This window comes from Musca autumnalis, unplaced genomic scaffold, assembly GCF_047663935.1.
Source record: "Musca autumnalis isolate F117 unplaced genomic scaffold, ASM4766393v1 scaffold_5, whole genome shotgun sequence".
Taxonomy (NCBI): Eukaryota; Metazoa; Arthropoda; class Insecta; order Diptera; family Muscidae; genus Musca; species Musca autumnalis.
In genome coordinates, this window is record NW_027412088.1 from 128,743,248 (window position 1) to 128,764,802 (window position 21,555).

At 34.4% G+C, this 21,555-nt stretch overlaps 1 protein-coding gene across 1 annotated transcript in view; it reads right to left on the reverse strand.

The window, feature by feature from the left end:
* The window catches only part of Diap2 (Death-associated inhibitor of apoptosis 2), a 31,877-nt gene extending 17,784 nt beyond the window's left edge, over positions 1-14,093 (reverse strand). Inside the window, exons 1-2 of the mRNA XM_073956414.1 lie at positions 13,186-14,093; positions 12,683-13,122 (exon numbers count right to left, since the gene is read on the reverse strand). Coding sequence (XP_073812515.1) covers positions 12,683-13,122; positions 13,186-13,566 — 821 coding nt within the window. The 5' untranslated portion in view covers positions 13,567-14,093. The remainder of the gene's footprint in view (positions 1-12,682; positions 13,123-13,185) is intronic.
* Between the last annotated feature and the right edge of the window lie 7,462 nt (positions 14,094-21,555).

Here is a 21,555-nt window from a genome sequence, read left to right on the forward strand (position 1 = left end):
TCCATACCCAAATCTTCCACCAATTCTCGGCAACCTTTTCCCAATAAGCTGACGGAAACCCCACTGTCCAGTAATCCTTTTAAAATTGTTCCATTTATATCGATTTCCACATACATTCTGGGATCACTGTTATTTGACCATATCATCTTGCGTTTTTCTTTGGTATTCTGGCGAATTTTTAATATTCGCTTCGGCTTAGTGATAAATGTTGTCGCTGACCTTGGTATACTACTTACTTATTTACTATCTCTTTTTCTTTTCTTTCTTCCAGGATTTGTCGTGACGTTATTCTTATTGGGCTGCATTCTCGGGGTCCTCTCCCGGACGTGTTTCCCCCATCGTCTCCACACCCCTCTTGGAGTTTCCCGACTGACAATTTGGGCAATGAGGAGTTGTGGTCCTCGGCCTACCGCACCTTTAACAAAAAAGTTTTCGTTCTGTGGACGGACATTCTACGAACATATGTCCAGTCATACGGCAATTCCAGCAAACAAATACGCGATTCTTATATTTTCCTTGACATTAACCTTTATCATATTGACCATATCTTGGTCTGTTATAGGATGAACTAAACTTGACCGTAACTGACCCATTGCTTGGAAATATGCATCGATGGTTTCATTTGCTGTTTGCGTTCTACCAGATCCCGCATAGCCTCGAATGACGATTTGGTGTCTTTTAATTGTATCCACGAAGTGAAATTGCGCATCTTTTGTGTCTGCCAGAACCACTCTAGCACTGGTCCCGAGATTAATACACGAAAATCCCTAACGATTTCATCCCATGGGATCCCATATTGGGCTTGCAGACTTTCCAACGAATTCTTCAACAGTGAGCTTCTGCGAATTCCCGTCAAAGTTTATTCCTCTAATCCTGATCATATCGTTATGGAACGATAGTGGGTAGTAATTTCCATTAGAAGAGCCCGTTCCCGGTGGTTGAACATTGGAATGAGAGGCCCCATTCGACACCTCTGGCAACTGTGGTGGAGGGATGTTTTCATTAGCCCGTGAAGTGCTGGGCATGTAAGCTGTATCCTTGCTAGTCATACTCATACTTTGAACTGTTTTAACTAAGGTATCTAATGCCCTTCTCATGTCGCTTATCTCATTGCTAAACAAGCTTTCATGAGTTTCTGGTAAATGATACTCTGTCTTACGGTCATAGTGGTTTCCGCAACGGCTATCACTTCCATACAACTATCCTATATCAGGGTACCCTACAAGACAAAACAAAATCTACTCTTAACAAAGCACAGTCGATACAAACATTCATAGTTACAAAAAAGACAACTAGAGATTGCACATGACCCTTACAGGAAGTCTATCCGACTAATTTTCCCTCCCGCAACATGGCTATGCACTCAATCTTTAAAATAGCAACAACCATAGATTTTAAATATTTATTCTGATAATCGGTAGTTCTTGGCCGGATATACATCCTCATATAAACAAATTCAACACAATTTACCCCAAAACAAAATGCAATTGATTGCAATGTGTTATTCTTTGGCAAGGCGGTGCCGACCCGAATGCATAGAAAGAGAGATAATGTTTTGTTTTGTAGCGTGCGTGCATTAAAAAACACTAACACAGTCATAAGCTTCGTTCCAGTACTTGTTTAATGGTAAAATGTTCAAAAGAGAAAACTGTCAAAAATGAGTTCAACGCACACATTTTTCCAAAATGTACGGGAACGGAAAAATGGCAGAAACGTCAAAAAATCTGGAACAAATGTCAAAGTCTGAGTTTCAGCGAATCGGAAGCCGGCAAACATGTTGCACATTTTTGCTCGCTCAAATTTGTCGTGTAAAAAGTTTCTAAAGAGAAAGCCATTCAGCGCCATTTTTGTTCAAAGAGAAGTGAACATTCTGCAACTTTTTTGGTGTACGGGAACGCATTTCGGGGAAAAATGTTCAAAATGTGTAAAAACTTTTTAGTTCTGGAACGAAGCTATAATTTGCCAATAGTTTGAATCAGTGTTCACCAGCAACAACAAATTTAACAGCTGCGTTTGTGTTGGGTACACACACGAGATTATCTATCCCTCTCTAGATAAACATCGTGTGCGTTGATTCATTACTAAAATAAAGAAGATGATCGGTGGTGAGAGTAACGTTCAAACTCACCACAATTGAGATTGTGTGTGTTCACACAGACACGGCTCGCGAGCCCAGTGGTGATTAACATTGGTTTGAATACATTCACGTTTTGGCCTGTTCTCTTCTTGGTCACCCATGGAGTGAGGGCGACCCCTACAAAAAACAAACACATTACAATTTCTCTGTCTATACATTCATTAGTCTATGGTGAATGAATGGCTTTTGGATTTAACATAATGTAATTTTACGATATGGTTAAATAACATTATTTTCTTTTATACGTTTTGTACTCATTTATCCGAATTTAACGAGCCAATTGACATGGACTTCTTCTTGAATAGATCCTTGAATTTATACATTTCGCTTCTGATAATATAACTTGAAATATACCTCCTTGATTGTATTTTTAATAAACAACAAACTGCATTGTTTCTGTTACGGGTAATGTTTCTATATATTGTTTCATAAACATTTTTTGTTGCATGCATTATGTCTAGTCTATATGTGAAACTCTACATGGCGAGTGAGTCAAAACTAAGAGAAATACACACACAAATGCACTCAAATAAAAAAACTTCAGTCGCTGCGACAACAAAGTATTAAATTGCAAATGGACAACAAAAACGGATGGTTTGTCAACACAACAACTAAAAAGTTTCCAGATGGCATTGAGTGGTTGCTCTCGCAAGGGCCAAAATATGCAACGCCAACAACAACAAAAACTTTCCGTTGTTTAAAGTGATCGCAGAGAAGGAAAAAACTGCACACAAACTATCACCGACAAAGAGAAACAAAAAATAGCGAGAATGAACCTAGTTTATAGACGAACAGATGAAAAAGACAAATTAATTGTAAGCACAGTGGAACGTTGCAAAACGTTTTTGAAAGAAAACGATGACGTTCTTATAATGAGTGCCGAAAAAGGGGGTGTTAATGCGAAAAGTTTCCTGATCTGGTCACCCTAATTATTTATCCCAAAATTTCGAATACACCCACAAGTAAAATAAAATAAATAAAGTACGACTTAATAATTATATCACAGTTTTCCCTAATACTAACAGGTAAATAAACACAGAAAAAGATCGCTTACGTGTAAATACTAAACATAATAAAAACTTAAAAACTACTGTAGTGTTCCTACTCCGACAAGTTCTATTATTGCACTGATTAGTATTTATTTATTTCACGATCTCTTCCCCCGTGTAAGCTGCTTGTAGCAATAGGCTGTGTTGCCCGTGTCGGTTTTGCTGTTTATTCTTGTTGTTGTTGGGAGACTGTTTATGTGGAGCATCTCTAGCGTTAGTCTCTTGTTGTAGTGATTCTCCGTCTGTAATAGTCTCACATCATCAATATTGGGTGTATGATTGTGTTTTTTACAGTGTTCGGACAATGCGGTTTTTTGTGTTATGTTAACATTTCTTAATTTAATGTCAGATTTATGTGCTGACATTCTAGTTTTTAATTTATTTTTTGTTTCTAATGACGCTTCATACTTTCTCGGAATGGAAATTGAAAACAGAGATGATGGAATCAAAATTTCTCAGAAGGCATATTCTAGAAAAATATTGGAGAGGTTTAATTTCTCAGAGTGTCGCCCAGTTTCAACACCAATGGAAAACACAGTCAAATGCATTGCAAAAGCAGGGAAAGCACCAAGAGAATTTCCTTATAGACAGGCAGTAGGTGCTCTAATGTATTTGATGCTGGAAACAAGGCCAGATTTGGCATACAGTGTTGGTTTTCTCTCAAGACACCTTGATAACTACACCGATGAAGATATTCAGAGACTAAAGCGAGTCTTCAGATATATTGCTGGATCCATATTTGTTGGAATTACATACAAGAAAGAAGGACCCAAGGTATTAGAATGTTATAGTGATGCTGACTATGGTGGATGTGTCAGTACTGGAGGTTATACAACAGGTGTTGTTGCAACCTATGCAGGTGGAGCTATATCTTGGATGAGTCAAAGGCAACCAACTGTTTCAACTTCAACAACTGAAGCAGAGATAATAGCTGCAAGTGAAGCCGCAAAAGAAGTTATATGGCTTAAACTACTTTTCAAGGATATAGTAAATTACAATTGTATTCCAATGATAAAAATGGACAACACTGCTGCAATTCGTGTATCAAAGAATCCAGAATTTCATAAGCGAACGAAACACATCGATCTCAAACACTTCTTCATACGTGAAAAGGTCACAGAGGGTATAATGTCAACATGTCAAGTTTCATCTGAAAATCAACTAGCAGATTTAATGACCAAACCCTTACCTAAGCCTCGATTGCAATACTTATGTAATCATTTAAATATTAATTAATTAAACAAGGGAAAGTGTTGAAATATGTGTTTAACAAATTAATATGTACTGTATTCTATAATGTTGATTTATAACATAGTAGGCATTGTATTATGTATGTATGTATGTATTCAGAAAATATTTTTAAACATACTTCACTTCAATAAAATATTCCAATCTAATAGTGATAAGCAGCAACATGTACATTAGCACAGTTTTGCATCCTTATTATGACAAGCTCAATATTGCTCACTTAAATTGTCGGAGTATAAGTCCCAATTTACATTGGGCGAGTTTACTTGCGGCAATTGTCATTTTGTAGGAGAGAGAGGTGAGGCATATGGTAACCCTTTGCCTTTCAGCACCCTATCTCACCTACAAACTGACAATTGCCGCAAGTAAACTCGCCTAATGTAAATTGGGACTTAGAAAATCTGCGAATTCTATTAAATTTCATGAACATAAATCAATTATATGTGGTTCTGGATTGAATATTCTTGCAGTCTCGGAAACCTGGCTCAAGCCTAATGTTTCAAGTCGTGCTATAGATATACCTGGGTATAGACTTGTGAGGAATGATCGCAGAAACTCGAGAGGTGGTGGTGTTGTACATGTTGGTATGTACATTTTACGAGGAATTAAGTATAAAATTGTTTTTAAATTGTCAGTGTTGGGAAAATGTGAGTCGATGTTTATTGAAATACTTTCCGGTGCTGCTAAGATTTTGGTAGGTGTTGTGTATTTACCTCCTCCTGGAGACTTTTCTTATTTTGAAGATGCTCATGCTAATCTGCTTATGTCATATTCAGAGGTGGTTATAGTTGGTGACTTCAATTCCAATTTGTTTGACCCCCATAAGGCTTCCTCTGTCCGCTCATCGCGTTTCAGACTAAATTTATCAATTCTACATAATTGCAAATTTACTCACTTTGACGTTTCTCATAGCTCTTCTTCTTTGATCGATTTTTTCTTGGTCAGTGATCCATGTACTGCGCATCTATATCTGATCATGTACTTATTTTTGCCGCTATTGATCTCTGCTTTAATACTTACACAGACTTTGTCGAATACTGCGATTATGAAAATATGGACTGGGATAGATTCTTTTCCTCTTTAACGGCTTTTGACGTTGATATGCTTGAGACCACTGATAGCGACTAAAATGCTCTGCGATATATGCTTTTATATTGGATTTATTCGAGTCAGTTCCTACTGTGCGCAGAAAAGTTCGATTTGACGAAAATTGGATAAATGTGAATCAAATCACCTTTTCCCGATCGCTTCGTGACCTGGCCTTTAAAGCCTACCAACAAAATAAGAGTCGTGAAAACTGGAAAATATACTGTAAGTACAGAAACAAAGCTAAGTCTGCAATAAGACGCGAGCGAAGGAGGTATTACTCTAGAAAATTTAATACTATGGGTTCTACTGCTCTTTGGCGCTTCCTTAGAGAATCAGGATGTACTAGTGGCGATGAAACATTTTTTAATTTTAATGTTGATGTCGTTAATAGATCATTTGTTTCAAATAACTCACTCGATTGTGATATTGATTTCCAAACATGGGATGAATTGGATAATGCCTTTTCTTTTAGTTGCGTTTATATTGATGATGTTGTTTCTGCATTAAGCAAAATTAAATCTAAATCCATAGGCGTTGATGGAATACCTGTGGATTTTTTAAAACTAATTTTTCCATATATTTCCGATTTGATTCTAGATTTGATCAATTCTATTTTGACATCATCGGTTTATCGGAACCTATGGAAAAAATCTCGTGTTGTTCCAATTGCTAAATGTCATAATGTAAACAGTCCTGATGAACCTAGACCCATTTCAATTCTCCCGGTGCTGTCTAAACTTTTTGAGCATATAATGAAGAATCAAATTTTGGCTTATGTAAGTGTACGCATATATAGTGGTCAGCTCGCTTTTCGAAAAAATCATAGTACTACTAGTTTACTGCTGTAGTGTAGTTATATCACTAGATTTAGCCAAAGCGTTCAATACTATTGAACATCAGCTTTTAATCATGAAGCTTAAGAATGAATTCAATTTTTCGGCTACTGCCTGTAAACTTGTTTCATCTTATTTGCGTGACAGAACTCAATTCTTTTGTATAAATGGTAAATCTTCTGGGACTCTTCTGTTAGATGCGGGGTACCACAGGGCTCTGTGTTAGGTCCTTTATTCTTCATTTTGTACATGAATAGTTTGAGTGATTGTTTCTTTGGTGTGTGTTGCGTCCCGCTCTTATTTGCTGATGCTGTTTATCCCGCTTTTAATGATCATAGACTCTCTTCAAGTGAGTTTGAGCGTGATATAAATCATAGTCTTGCTCTATTTCAGCCGTGGTCTTTAGATAACTGTCTCGCTGTAAATCATATGAAGACGAAAGCTATAAGATTTGGAAGTCAGGCATATGATTATGATATCCTTATTAAACAGAATCAAATTGAATTTGTCAATTGTCATAAAATTTTGGGTGTTTTTGTGGATGACAAATTGTCTTTTGACACCCATATTGATTTTATACACCGGAAAGTATGTGGTATTTTGTGTCGGTTATTTTCTGCTAATGTATTTCTTCCTGTCTGGGTTAAAAAGAGATTGGCATATGCTCTTCTTATACCTCAGATTACCTATGGTTTGGAGGTCGTATCTGGCATTATAGACCGGATATTCTCGAAACTAAAGCGGGTAGTTAACGTGAACATATCTCTAGTTATGTTAAGCTTTTTCTAGGGGTTGACTTTGAAATATTTGTATCCGTGAGGGTTTTAGCTCGTTTTATAAAGTAGTTAAAACTGGAGTACCTCATCTACTATCGATTATGTTCAGATTTTCTATATTTACAAGATCTACTCAGATATCTATACTCAGAATCATGGTAGAACAAATACAAGGTAAAGTTAATACTACAACAAATACAACTCGAACAACAACCACAAAGGAATTTGTTTTTGTTTGTAAACCTTAGTGTCAACGTAAATGTAAACAAAACAAGGAAATGTCTATAAATTATTGGAATTTAAAAAACTAATAATTTTTCACATTTGGTTGAATATTTTAGAAAACATGAATGAAAACTCGTTAGATTTTCAATTTGAATGTTTCCATATCATTCCACTAAATGCATAATTTCTCGCAGAAAGTAGAATACTTGCAAAAATGTTTCGGGTCGCTGGTAATTCATTGAAAAAAGAGAAGATGTTTCAATCATTTGCTTTTGAAAACAAAAAAGCACATGTTTATTAGGGCTTCATTCTTTTCAAGTTTAAGAAAATACCACACATATTAACAAATATTGTACCGCCTCTATAAGCGGTGTTTTAGTGTGCGGCATGTCGTTCGGACCTGGAGGAGGTTACATGTCAATGATATGAAGCCGTCTTTATGGGAAATAGTTTTTTTTTTCTGATGAATAAATTTGTTCTTCAAAAATATATATCCCTAATATACATCGAACATAGAAATAAATACATAAAATGTCGAATGGAATTTGACACTAACACTACAACCCAGTTCAGTCAGCTGGGTATTGCTGCTACCTTTTCTTGTTCTACCATGACTCAGAATATATAATACTGTGTTTCAGAAATCTTTTTTAATACGTGTTGCACGAATGTGGAACTATTTGCCTATAGAGCTCAGAATATTCTCTCATACCAATAATGCCTTTCGGGTAAAGCTTTTGAATTATTTTTGTAGTTTGGAAACTAATATTGGTTAAGATAGTACATAATTACCTTCTGCTTGATTCCTATCTATTACGTTTTTGGTAATGCCTTTACGTATTTGTTGGTTTTTTGAGTTTATTATTTTACGAATGTATAAGGTGGCAATTATTTACATGCGACTTAGTTGTTTATCATGGCTTTGCTTTCATATTTCTTGTTTTTCGTAGTTACGGATGGGGAGCCAATTATATTAATTATATTAGCTAGTAGTGTTTATGTATTTCTAGTTTTAAGTTCTACTTAGACATTTTTTAGTTTTTGTTAATACTATTCATTGGCCTTGGAGGCTTCAGTATTAAGAAATGGAATAACAAATAAATAAAAAATAAATAAATAAATATATATATATATATATATATACATATATAGTTCATATTTTATATAGTTCTGAGGTAGTTTGTGGATTTGAAATGCCAATATTTTTGTAGATTGATTGTTTATTCATTTAAAAATTAATTTGCAAAAATGTCACTTATTTTACAAAAAATATACTAAAGAAAGCTCGAACTTATGCTCAAAACAAATGCAACAGAGAAAATTTGATTCAAAATCTGAAGAAATTATTTTAGTTTAATTTATTAATCGAGCTTTATGATCTATAATGCAAGTGACATGCATGTTTCGCCTTCGGTAAAGGCTCTTCAGACATATTGGATGTGGAGCGACTTCGCTGTCCTCGAACTTTTCTTCTTTCGAATGCATTTTTGTTTTGTTTTTTTTTTACAACAACAATGAGTATTTTCCCATTTAGTTTTGCTTTCATGACAAACGCTTAGCGCTGCCTTTGAAAGTTAGGAGTTTGGCTCTGAACGCTAACACGCCGTGACAACACTTTTTTCCTGTGTTTTCAAGGACGTGGGTTCAAACCCCAGTCCGGCTCAGCTGATTTTTTTTTATGTGAAAAATTTGCCTTTTTAGGCGAAGATAATTTTTAGTATTAATTGTTTAATTTATTAATCGAGCTTTATGATCTATAATGCAAGTGATAAAGGAAAGCCCACGATTCGATATGTCTGGAAAGCCTTTACCGAAGGCGAAACATGGTGGGTGTGTGGGTTCGAATTGTCGGCTTTCCTTTTTCACTTGCATTATAGATCATAAAGCTCAATTAATAAATTAACAATTAATACTAAAAATGATCTTTTTTAAGTTTTTCTTAAGAAGTTAGACATGTCTTGTTTTCGGCATACTTGTCTATCAAAAGTAAACATATGTGGGATAAAATGTACTCCTCATGAAAACTTTTTCCCCTTCTTCTGATTAAAAACAATTTGATGCCAATCAATACAAAAAATACGTCAAAAATGAACTAATATACCAATATATACTAATTATATATATATACTAATATATATATATAATTATATATATATACTAATTATATATAATTCGTACCACGGAGTTGCAAATGTTTTGAGCAGGCTAAAACATGTGTTCCTCCGATATTTCACACATTTTTTTAAACATAAGTGTTCATAACTGAATAATCCTTTTTTAAATCTTGAAAATATGGCCAATAAAAAATCAAATAACAAGTACAAACATATTTCAAAACTCAAAATGTCCCTAAAAATAGGCGGAATGTGATATAGGCATCTGAGTTGCAAATGTTTTGAGCAGCACTGTGTGTATATATATATATATATATATACGACGAAAAGTCAAAAAATTTAACATTGATAAAGCCAAGGTTTGCACTGTTATAATTCGCAAAATATTGCAGTGTACCACGAAATATGGCCCTAGTTGAATCAAACGAATTGTTTTTAATCAAAGCTCAAAAATGTGGCTAAAAAAATTAATTTGCGTTGAAGCTATGACCGCGTAAATGAATAAAAATAGGTAAAAACACGTTGAAGCAAACGAGTTTTTTACGTTGTTATTCGATTGGCGGTTAAACCGTTTAAATTACGGATATCAGTCCAAAGTAAAAATAGAAGAATACAAAATGAAGATTACACTTCTAATGTATCACATTTCAAAATCTCCACTGCATCCACCTTCTATGGATGCTGACATTTTGAAGCCAGATTTTAGGTGTTTTTGGAACAAATCTAGTTTAGTAAAAACTCTCCGATTTTTTTGAAATTTTTTCCAGAGGTAGGTATTTTTACGCTGATTACGGGAATATAAAATTTTCTTGGGGGACGGACCCGGTTACCCGGTTATTCGACCCGAAAGTCGATTCTTACAAAATGGGTATGAAACTACCTATCCAACAAGTGGTCATATGATGGGGTTATCTCCAGGGGTTCAGAAGTTATAACCAAAATACCTCTTTTTGGACCCGGGTTTTTCCATAAAACCCTCAAAAAGTCGAAAAAGGGCCCATTATGGGTGCTCAATTAATTCACGTAATTTTATAGCTCATACTTCAACCTTTCCAAAATGGTGCCATTTGTTATAATACCTTCACTGGGTCCAGAGATATTGACCTTTGAATGAGAGAAAAATTTAAAATTTAGAAGAAAATGTTGTTCGAAAAAATCGGAGAGTTTTTACTAAACTAGATTTAAGCCGTGTTTTTTGTATTTTTAATCTAACTGCGACGCGCATTCGGGTATTTCAGAAAACATATTATAGTATCAAAGCACTCGCGGTTACGCATAATTTGATATGTATATTGACTATGTAGCCCAGACAGCATCAGAGTAATCTACTGCCAAAGGCCAAAATTTAGTGCGATATTTTTTCGAAAAACCATATTTTTTGGGAACAGTATTTACAATATCCTTTTGATTGTGCTGGGACCCCAAGACATTTTAGCTTTTTGACGGTCCGGATCGTATAAATCATAGATCATGAAAATCCATCCACTAGAACGGTGAAAACAGCAACTGCAAAAACCGAAAAATGTGCGTAAAATGATTTTGAAAATATCGCGGATTAAATCGCATTTTCTGTGGATCGTTTCCTTTTCAATGATGAAACTAACACATCACTCACGTTTTTGCGAAAACATCGGTTTAAAAATTTTAGTGGCATGGAAGATTTATCCCACAAATAGTGTGCGATGCTACATCTACGATTTTTCATTGATTTTATCGAAATAGGTTTAGATCGATGTATTTTTTCATGGATGATAGTGAAATCGGATGCGCATAAAATGTGTATGCACTTTGTGAAAATTATAAGCGTTATACAGTTTGTTGCACACTAAAATGCAGACGATGCTACATCTTAGCCGTCAAAGTAAATCCTTGCAAATTTGTACAAATGAAAAGAGAAGAATTCACTGTATTGGTAAACCGCATGCGCATCAAGTTATTTTGAGGATTTCGCGATTTACACGCATTTCAAAATGAACATTACCCGATACAGTTTTATTTCTAGATTATGCCCCATTTAAAGGAACCCAAAGTTTATTTGAACGATACCCATATCTTCCGCTAGATGTTAGCGTGTATTCGAAAAGTGATTAGAATAAAAAATGTGATTTTTTGCGTGAAATTTAACTAATACAGAAGATAACTCCGACCTCTTTTTCCTAAATTTTTTTTCAACTAACTCACAAAATAAATTTTAATAAATATTTTCTCTTACAAAAATTTTATAAATTTGCTCACTATATTTTTTTTTTTGTTTTTGCTATAATATGAAAACCACTACTACCAATTGTTTTGAATTCTTTCCTAATTTCCACGAAAATGTACAATTTTTCACAAAAGTTATGGGACCTCAGTAAACGTATAGTATGTAGGAAGCCATAAATTAACAATGTTTCTCGATATAATGAATATCGTTTTTATAAGATTTTTTCTAATATTCAGAATTGAAACCACCATAACATTTGCGCACAATATCCAAAATTAGTATCTCGAACAGATTTGAGAATGGGAATTTTTTTCTCAATCCATGTACCAAATATCCAAATGGAATATTAAAAAATTCTGACTTTTCCTCAGAAATTAAATTTATTTATACTCAGGACACCAAGGTCTATCATCAAGACCCGGGAAAGGTCTTTAAAACTTTATCTTTGCAAATATTGACAGCATTTCAAATATTAGTTATTTTGAAGTTATAAGCTAACTGCTTCAGCTTGTCCAACCTTGTAATAATTGAACCATGGTCATGTCCCAGGTACATTTATAGAAGGTAGAAGCGACAATCAGCTGTATTTTACTTGTTTTGTAAATTTGGGTTTCAAAATGTGATAGGGTCTAATCATGAAATTTAAAACCTCGAAATTTGCTGGCATAAAATACTTCTTTTCATCCTAGACATGAATAAAAATAGCCTACAACTGTTCTGAATGCTTTATATTTACATTTTGATTCAAATGGGTTCTATTTTAGAGGATTATCAAAAATTATTTGTTTTTTCCTGAAAAAAAAAAATTAGAACGACCCTATTATTCAATATTTTCTTCGACACTTAATCTTTCAATAACAATGTTGTTTTTGTAAATTTGTTAGTTGTCATTCATGCATCTACTTTATATAAATGTGCCTTGGTCAAGTCTTATTACAATTATTTTTAAAAATCAGTTATTTCACACAATTTACCTATGTGGATTGACATTTAATATATATTACATACCATTTTGCGTGTTCAAACCAAGGGTCGTCTTCTTTCTCCCACGACCGCAAGCCCATATTACAATGAAAACACCGAACTTGATCATCGACCCCCTGATAATACAGCCCAGCCTGAGCTAAATTTTCTGGCTTTTGGATATCTGGAATTGGCCAATTTGCATAGGTACGAAGTCTAGCGTCTAAAGATGAATATTTCGGATTTTTTGCTGGAGATATCTGCTGTATACCCAAATCTCTTATTCCAGCACTAGCTATTTCGATTAGTGGTCCTAATTGAGCTCGTGGGCAACCAGGAAAAAACCTACGGTGCTCCTGAAAGGCATTATCTTGCTTTTCCCACTGAGCAATTACACCTTTACACCAAGCACACATGACTTGGTCTGATCGATTCAAATAAAAAAATCCAGCTTTTGCCAAGGACTGTGGGGAAATATTTGGATTCTGTGGTTAAAAATAAGAAAAAATATAATATTTTGAAACGGTAAATAGATATTTTAATAATACCGGCCAGTTTTTAAACGTCGCCAGTCTATTTGCTTCTATCATCAGATCTGTAGATTGGTGTGTATCTGAAGGATTCATTGCTGTAGCATTGTCAATGGCTGAAGTAGAATGTGGCAAATCTCCTCCTGCGGGCTCTATTCTTAAGTTTCCACAGTTGTTATAATTTGTTATAAACTCACATAGTGGACTGGCAGCTGAATGTCTAGTGTGAACATCGTCCCCGTATTCCCAGTCACTTATTCGACAGTTACACCAATTACAACTAGCTTCAAGAAAGGTCCCAGTAGCATAAAATCCATTTTTTGCCAATATGTGTGCCTGGACTGGTGCGTTTAAAGGCCAAGAGGCAAAAGTTCTTATTCTCTCTTCTTCAGAATTCATGATATTAGCGAATATTTTTGTATAAAGTCTAATTAACTTGCGTACAGCCAGATAAAAATGATACACTTTTCAGCTGGTTTATTAAAAATATATATCACGAATATTCGCAGTAGAGTTGTGTAGTTCCGGAACGAACTAGTTCCAAGGAACTATTCCATACAAAGAACTATTGGAACTATATCCGGCTTTTGCATTTATATAGTTCCTTAAGTTCATATAGTTCCAACCGTGCATATAATTCCTTCCATTTGTATAATTTATTTTCTTAATTTAATTCCACACTTACTTCGCTCTTTCACGTTCGGTTCCTTCATCATTCAGATGCGGCCACATTCTTAAATAAACGTAAATCACATCCTCGTTGTCAGTTTATCCTCCAAAAGATAAAAACAAAAAGAAAGATTCGTTCAACTACTTCACTCTCTGAACTATTTGTAACGAAGCAAATAAAAAGAACGACGAAAGAGAAAGATTCATTGAACTATATCGCTCTCGGAACTATTTGGAATGAAGGAAATGTAAAGAACGATGAAAGAGAAAGATTCATTGAACAATGTATATCGCCTCGAACTATGGAACTATATTGAGGAACTAGTTCCTTTTGGGAAAAGGAACTAGAAAGATCGATCCGCACCAGGAACTAGATTCCCCAACTCTAAGAGGTAATTTACACGAGGAAACAATGTTTCCTCTAAAACGTGTGTTCCGTTTTGATTCTCATTCGTAATTGCATCTTCAGGGTTGCGCTGTTTAACAAGAGTACCTTTTGAACGGTAGACGTACGTTTTTACATAAAGTTACCAAAAATGATTATCTACCTATTGTACATGAATATTCAAAAAAAAACAATGCTTTGGAAAACTACAAAAACAGGAAAAAAGAAAGGTGAAGGTAAAAATAATATAAATAACCATTCATGAAAAATTCCGTAAAAAGTATTGACACATGAGGGTAAAAAATACCTGTATTACCTGTCGTAAATTGTTATTACTTACACCATGTTTCTCTTACAATTACAACAATTCTCTCAAAGAGAACCATATGTCTTTGTTGATATCAGTGTTTACACACTGAAATTAAAAACTGTATAACAATTACAAGAAACATTTTTTACAAGACAAAATAAATAAATTATTATTTATTTCTTGCACATATCTTTGTACGTTTTTGTACAATCATTTCAACATTTGTTCCCAACACTGACCAATTTTGCGAATGAGAATCAAAACGGAACACACGTTTTGGAGGAAACAAGGAAACATTGTTTCCTCGTGTAAATGAGCTCTAATTCACAGCAGCAAAATATTAAGCTGAGTACACATTGCCAGTTTTGAATGACAGCTTTGTTGGTGCTTGCTAGTGTGGATTTTTCCCACAAAAAGACACAAAATTCTCCCACAATTCAAGATAGAGAATGTATACTTTTTTCCCATGGGAACAAATTCCCAATTCGAACTTCATTCAGAATGAGGGGAGATAGGAAATGGGAAAAAAACTCCCACAAAATTTTATTCAGAATACGAAAATGTGGGAATGGGAAAAAATTCCCAACTCCCATGCGTTCAGAATAGGGCTGAAAATGTTTCGTGGTTGCTGGACGGTTGGACAGTTATCGATAACTGCGAAATATCGACATTCAAAACTGACAATTGGTCTGTTCCAGTACTGCAAGAATCTACTAATTTTTACTATTTTTTTCGATAACATAAAGGAAAAAATGTTATCGTAGTAAAAAATAGCAGATTCTTGCAGGTTCTGGAACAGAGCATATGTGTACTGCTCTTTAAAACCCAACAAAACTGAAGCAATCGATATTTTCGAAAAATCGTCAGTCAAAACTGACAATTGCTTTGTTCCAGAACCTGCAAGAAGCTACTATTTTTTACTACGATAACATTTTTCCCTTTATGTTATCGGAAAAAATATAAAAAATTATTAGATTCTTGCAGTTCTGGAACAGACTGTAAGTGTACTGCACTTTAGGGATACGTAAAATCGATTACGGTTAATCGATTATTTGCTGCAAAATTTACCTACGTGAAGTTAGCAACGAAAGTTAGCAACGATAACAAAAGTTATCGAAAAATACAGGGTGACACAGAACGCCCAAAATTTGCATTTAATACGTTTTTTCCAACTGTGGGGACGAAAAATAGCTACGAATATAAAAATTTAATTTATTTATTAATTAAAAAAATAAGCTCCAATGTATAAACGTACACAAGAAAATATACATAAAAGGAGAGAAGGAGTCCTCACGAGCATTTTGGCATACTCCATATGTTCCAGGTCAGTTTTTGTTGGAACAAAGTTTCCAATTTTCTGGTTTCCAACTGGTGGTCAACACAGAAAATTGGCTCTGGAAGCCACAATATAAAAACGTACACAATAGTCTCAACGGAATATGAAAGAGGGAGTCCTTATGAGCATTTTGGCATACTCCATATGTTCCAGGTCAGTTTTTTGTAGAACAAAGTTTCCAATTTTCTGGTTTCCAACTGGTGGTCAGGACAGAAAATTGGCTGTGGAAGCCACAATATAAAAACGTACACAAAAGTCTCAACGGAATATGAAAGAGGGAGTCCTTATGAGCATTTTGGCATACTCCATATGTTCCAGGTCAGTTTTTTGTAGAACAAAATTTCCAATTTTCTGGTTTCCAACTGGAGGTCAGGACAGAAAATTGGCTCTGGAAGCCACAATATAAAAACGTACACAAAAGTCTCAAAGGAATATGAAAGAGGGAGTCCTTATGAGCATTTTGGCATACTTCATATGTTCCAGGTCAGTTTTTTGTAGAACAAAGTTTCCAATTTTCTGGTTTTCAACTGGTGGTCAGGACTGAAAATTGGCTCTGGAAGCCACAATATAAAAACGTACACAAAAGTCCCAACGGAATATGAAAGAGGGAGTCCTTATGAGCATTTTGGCATACTTCATATGTTCCAGGTCAGTTTTTTGTTGAACAAAGTTTCCAATTTTCTGGTTTCCAACTGGTGGTCAGGACAGAAAATTGGCTCTGGAAGCCACAATATAAAAACGTACACAAAAGTCTCAACGCCAAATGAAAGAGGGTGTCCTTATGAGCATTTTGGCATACTCCATATGTTCCAGATCAGTTTTTTGTAGAACAAAGTTTCCAATTTTCTGGTTTCCAACTGGTGGTCAGGACAGAAAATTGGCTGTGGAAGCCACAATATAAAAACGTACACAAAAGTCTCAACGGAATATGAAAGAGGGAGTCCTTATGAGCATTTTGGCATACTCCATATGTTCCAGATCAGTTGTTTGTGGAACAAAGTTTTCAATTTTCTGGTTTCCAACTGGTGGTCAGGACAGAAAATTGGCTCTGGAAGCCACAATATAAAAACGTACACAAAAGTCTCAACGCCAAATAAAAGAGTGAGTCCTCATGAGCATTTTGGCATACTCCATATGTTCCAGGTCAGTTTTTTGTAAACCAAAGTTTCCAATTTTCTGGTTTCCAACTGGTGGTCAGGACTGAAAATTGGCTCTGGAAGCCACAATATAAAAACGTACACAAAAGTCCCAACGGAATATGAAAGAGGGAGTCCTTATGAGCATTTTGGCATACTTCATATGTTCCAGGTTAGTTTTCTGTAGAACAAAGTTTTCAATTTTGTGGTTTCCAACTGGTGGTCAAAATTTGCGCCAAATTCTTCTTCTTCGCCATCCACTTTGTGCTGTTAACTTCTTCTTATTGATAATCTGTGCATACACAATTTGCGACAAAACAACGCGCTTTTTTCTATTCTTGTATTCTAGTCCCTCTTTTATAGAAATAATATACAGTGAGTGTCAAAAATATTCGGTTTTCAATTTCACCAATAATAACACCTCAGTATTTTAGAACCCCATACCCAATATTCAAAAAACCAAATACTTAAAAAAATGTTGGTCCTGTGGCAATTAAAAAATGAATGTAACATGGATCCATGGCAACCCTATAAGCGAGAATAATAAAGAAGAAGTTGTTAATCCCGTTTTCTATGCGTCAAAAATATTCGGTTTTTGTAACTTTTTTTAAATATTTTCGCAAAAAACGGGTCAATATCGAAATTTTTCTGCAATATGAGTATAAATGTCAATAATTGCGAACAGAATCTTTGTTCCTGGGTGCAAAAACATTGTATTTCATAGCAAATTATTAAAATTTAGGGCTAAGGAAAAACGCTATCCTAGAAAAGTGAAAACTGTTTATATTTCTTTATATAAACCGCAGAAATAAAGGGAATTTTTGCTTATTTTTGAATATTTAGTCGAATATAGTTGATATAATGTGCAAAAGTCACAAAAATACAGAAAGAATCGATTTCGTGAAACACATAACCTAGCCAAAACCAAGAACTGGGAGGGAAGGTAGAGGAATCTCCTGAAAAATTACGGCTAAACTGCCCTTAATTTTCTTGAAATTGATCACCGAGCCCTAAATGACTTTCAGATGATTAAAAATATGCACTTACTTTCCAAAAAAATCGTAGGGATAAAGCCTTTCATGGCCAAATTTCGCCTTGATGTACCTTCAAAACTTGATGTACATCAGAAACTTGGTGAAATGGAGTTAGTTTTGAATGTCTAAGTAGGAAAATCAGTATACCACCAAGTTTCCGGCCTTTCTGTGTACTCCAAAACAAAAAGTACGAAGGAGCTTCTAGGATACATGTATTTATCAATGACTTATGATGTGTTACAAGGCCATGAAAGGCTTTATCCCTACGATTTTTTTGGAAATTAAGTGCATATTTTTAATCTTCTGAAAGTCATTTAGGGCTCGGTGATCAATTTCAAGAAAATTAAGGGCGGTTTAGCCTTAATTTTTCAGGAGATACCTCTACCTTCCCTTCCAGTCCTTGGTTTGGCTGGCTTATTTGTTTCACGAAATCGATTATTTCTTTATTTTCGTGACTTTTGCACATTATAGCAAATATATTCGACTAAATATTCAAAAATAAGCAAAAATTCCCTTTATTTCTGCCGTTTTTATAATGAAATATAAACAGTTTTCTCTTTTCTAGGATAGCGTTTCTCCTTAGCCTTAAATTTTAATAATTTGATATAAAATATAATATTTTTGCACACAGAAACAAAGATTCTGTTCGCAATTATTGAAACTTATACTAATATTGCAGAAAAAGTTCGATATTGACCTGTTTTTTGCCAAAATATTTAACAAAAGTTAAAAAACCGAATATTTTCGACGCATAGCAAACAGGGTTAACAACGTGTTCTTTGTTATTCTCGCTTATAGGGTTGCCATGGATCCATGCTACATACATTTTTTAATAGCCACAGGACCAAAATTTTTTAAGTATTTGGTTTCTTGGCTATTGGGTATGGACTTTTAAAATACTGAGGTGTTATTATTGGTAAAATAGAAAACCGAATATTTTTGACACTCACTGTACATATATTTATAAAATGGAAATAAATTAGTGAACGTTTTAGAATGTGGCATAAGTCGTGTTTACATTAGAACTTTTGCAGGATTTACTAAATGCAGTGCAATGTAAAACCGAAAGCACAATAAACAAAACAGTTTTGCGTCATTTAAGGCTTGTATTTTGGTGAAAAGATAAAAAGTTAATTTTTCACCTAAATACAAGGTCTATAGCAAGAAATCGGAATTCGCATTCAAAATAGTTTATATTCTTCTAATAGTTGGTGTGTCTTTTTACTTACTATATGTTGCTGAAACACTTTTTCAGCAACTTTTCCTTTATACAACTGTCAAAATCTGCAACATTAGTAATAATTATTACTAATTATCACGTAAAAAGACACAGCTAGTTTGTTTGTAATTAAATTATGAAAAATGTACAAAAATGCCTAAAGCAGTATGCTTGGTTTACATTTACGAAATCCACTCGATTACAACTGTCAATTCCTTTGCTTAAACGTCAAATGAAATCCAATCGATTTCAGATGAGTTTTCATTTGACGTATACGCAAAGGAATTGACGTTTGAGATCGAGTGCATTTCTTAAATGTAAACCAAGCAGTAGTCTTTATAGCACGGTCACATTAGAGTTTTTTTTGCCGGGTTAACCCACTTCATGAAGATTTATTTGACCTTTGCGCTATCGAATTGACATTTGAAAGCTAGTGGGTTTATTAAATCCTGTTAAGTGTAACCGGGGTATTAGCTTGAACTGTAAAACGCGTTTTACACTTACATTTAATGCCAGTGTTTTGGAAATTTAAACGCTTTTTACATTTAACACGGCTTGTAAAACATGCATCATTTAAGTTGTCAGTTCCATACAATAACTGTGAAATAAATGACGTAAACTCCCAAAACACCTGTTTAAAGTGCAAGTGTAAAAGGCGTTTTGCGTCATTTATTTGAAAGATATGCTTCTTATACTACGTTTACATTTACGAAATACACTCGACTTCAACTGTCAATTCCATTGCTCAAACGTCAGATGAGTTTTCATTTGATGTATACGCAAAGGAAAATCGAAATCGAGTGGATTTCGTAAAAGTAGTATTAATCTTGGTTTAGACTAAACACTTATATGCTTCGTTTACATTTACGAAATCCATTCGATTTCAACTGTCAATTCCTTTGCGTATACGTCAAATGAAAACTCATCTGAAATCCATTGGATTTCATTTGACGTTTAAGCAAAGGAATTGACAGTTTATATCGAATGGATTTCGCAAATGTAAACATAGTGTTACTATTACCATGATTAAGTGCATTAAACGCCGAACACATTATAGTACGTTCATAGATAATCGGATTTAACAAACCCACTGGGTTTCAAACGTCAACTCCCTTTTGTATACATCACAGAAATCCTCATAAAGAAGGTTAACGGCAAAATACCTATAATATAAACATGGTCTTACAGCCTTTTTGCCGGGTTAACCTTCTTTGTGAAGATTTGTTTGACATATAACTGTTGTGACTTGAAGGATTGAAATAATGCACGCGTTTTTAATTTCAGTAGTTTATTTCACAGCAAATAACTTAGACTCTACTAAAAAGGAATGTCAACAATGAATAATGACAGATCATTAATATTAACAGAGTTGCCAATATGTAAGAATATAAAATTGGGATATAACAGTCTGCCACGCTTAATAGAGATCAATATAAAGTATTTCATTAAGGAAAATATAAATTTGAATTCAAGTACATCTACATACATTAATCAATTTCTTCTACATAATCTCTAAAAAAGACTGGCTTTTTCCGGGGACGTTGCGATCTCCTAAGAGGTTGATTTTGTGCTTCCATTGGTGATTGATTTAGTGTAGGTACTTGAGGTTCTTGAACATTTGAATTATTATCTTGAAAAACTGGTTGGTTTGGTGTTGAAATATTCGATGTATTATCTTGAGATTGCATAGATGTATTTTGAGTTGGTTCTTGAATATCTGGTCTATTTTGTTGATGTATAGATGTGTGTTGAGGTTGTTCTTGCATATACGGTCTATTTTCTTGAGATGGTTGAAGATTTAGTTGTGGTGATTCTTGAATCGTTGATCTATTTTCAGTATAGGTCCGGTATTGTTGGTACGCTGGAATCGTATAACATTGATGTCTATTGTCTGGTTGTTCTGTTGAAGTGTTTTCTATTGCTGGATCGAAATGAACTTTACGTTGTTCAACATGAGTACATTTTAACTGATCGATATGGCGTTTTAAAACATAGCCATCATCAAGTCTCACGAGATAATGTAATTGACCATACTTTTCGATTATTGTACCGGTTTTCCAAATCGTTTTATTATTTTTCATGTGTAGAACTTGAACTCTTCCTCCCACTTTTAGTTGTCGAACACCTGGAATAGGTTTCGTTGCTTGACATTGAATTGTTGGTTTAATAGCATCTAGTCTTGTCCGTATACTTCGGTTAAAATATAACTCGGCTGGACTCTTCCCGCTTGACAATGGTGTAGCTCGATATCGTTGTAAAATTTCATTAACCTTATTTTGAAGTGTTCCTTGCTCAGACG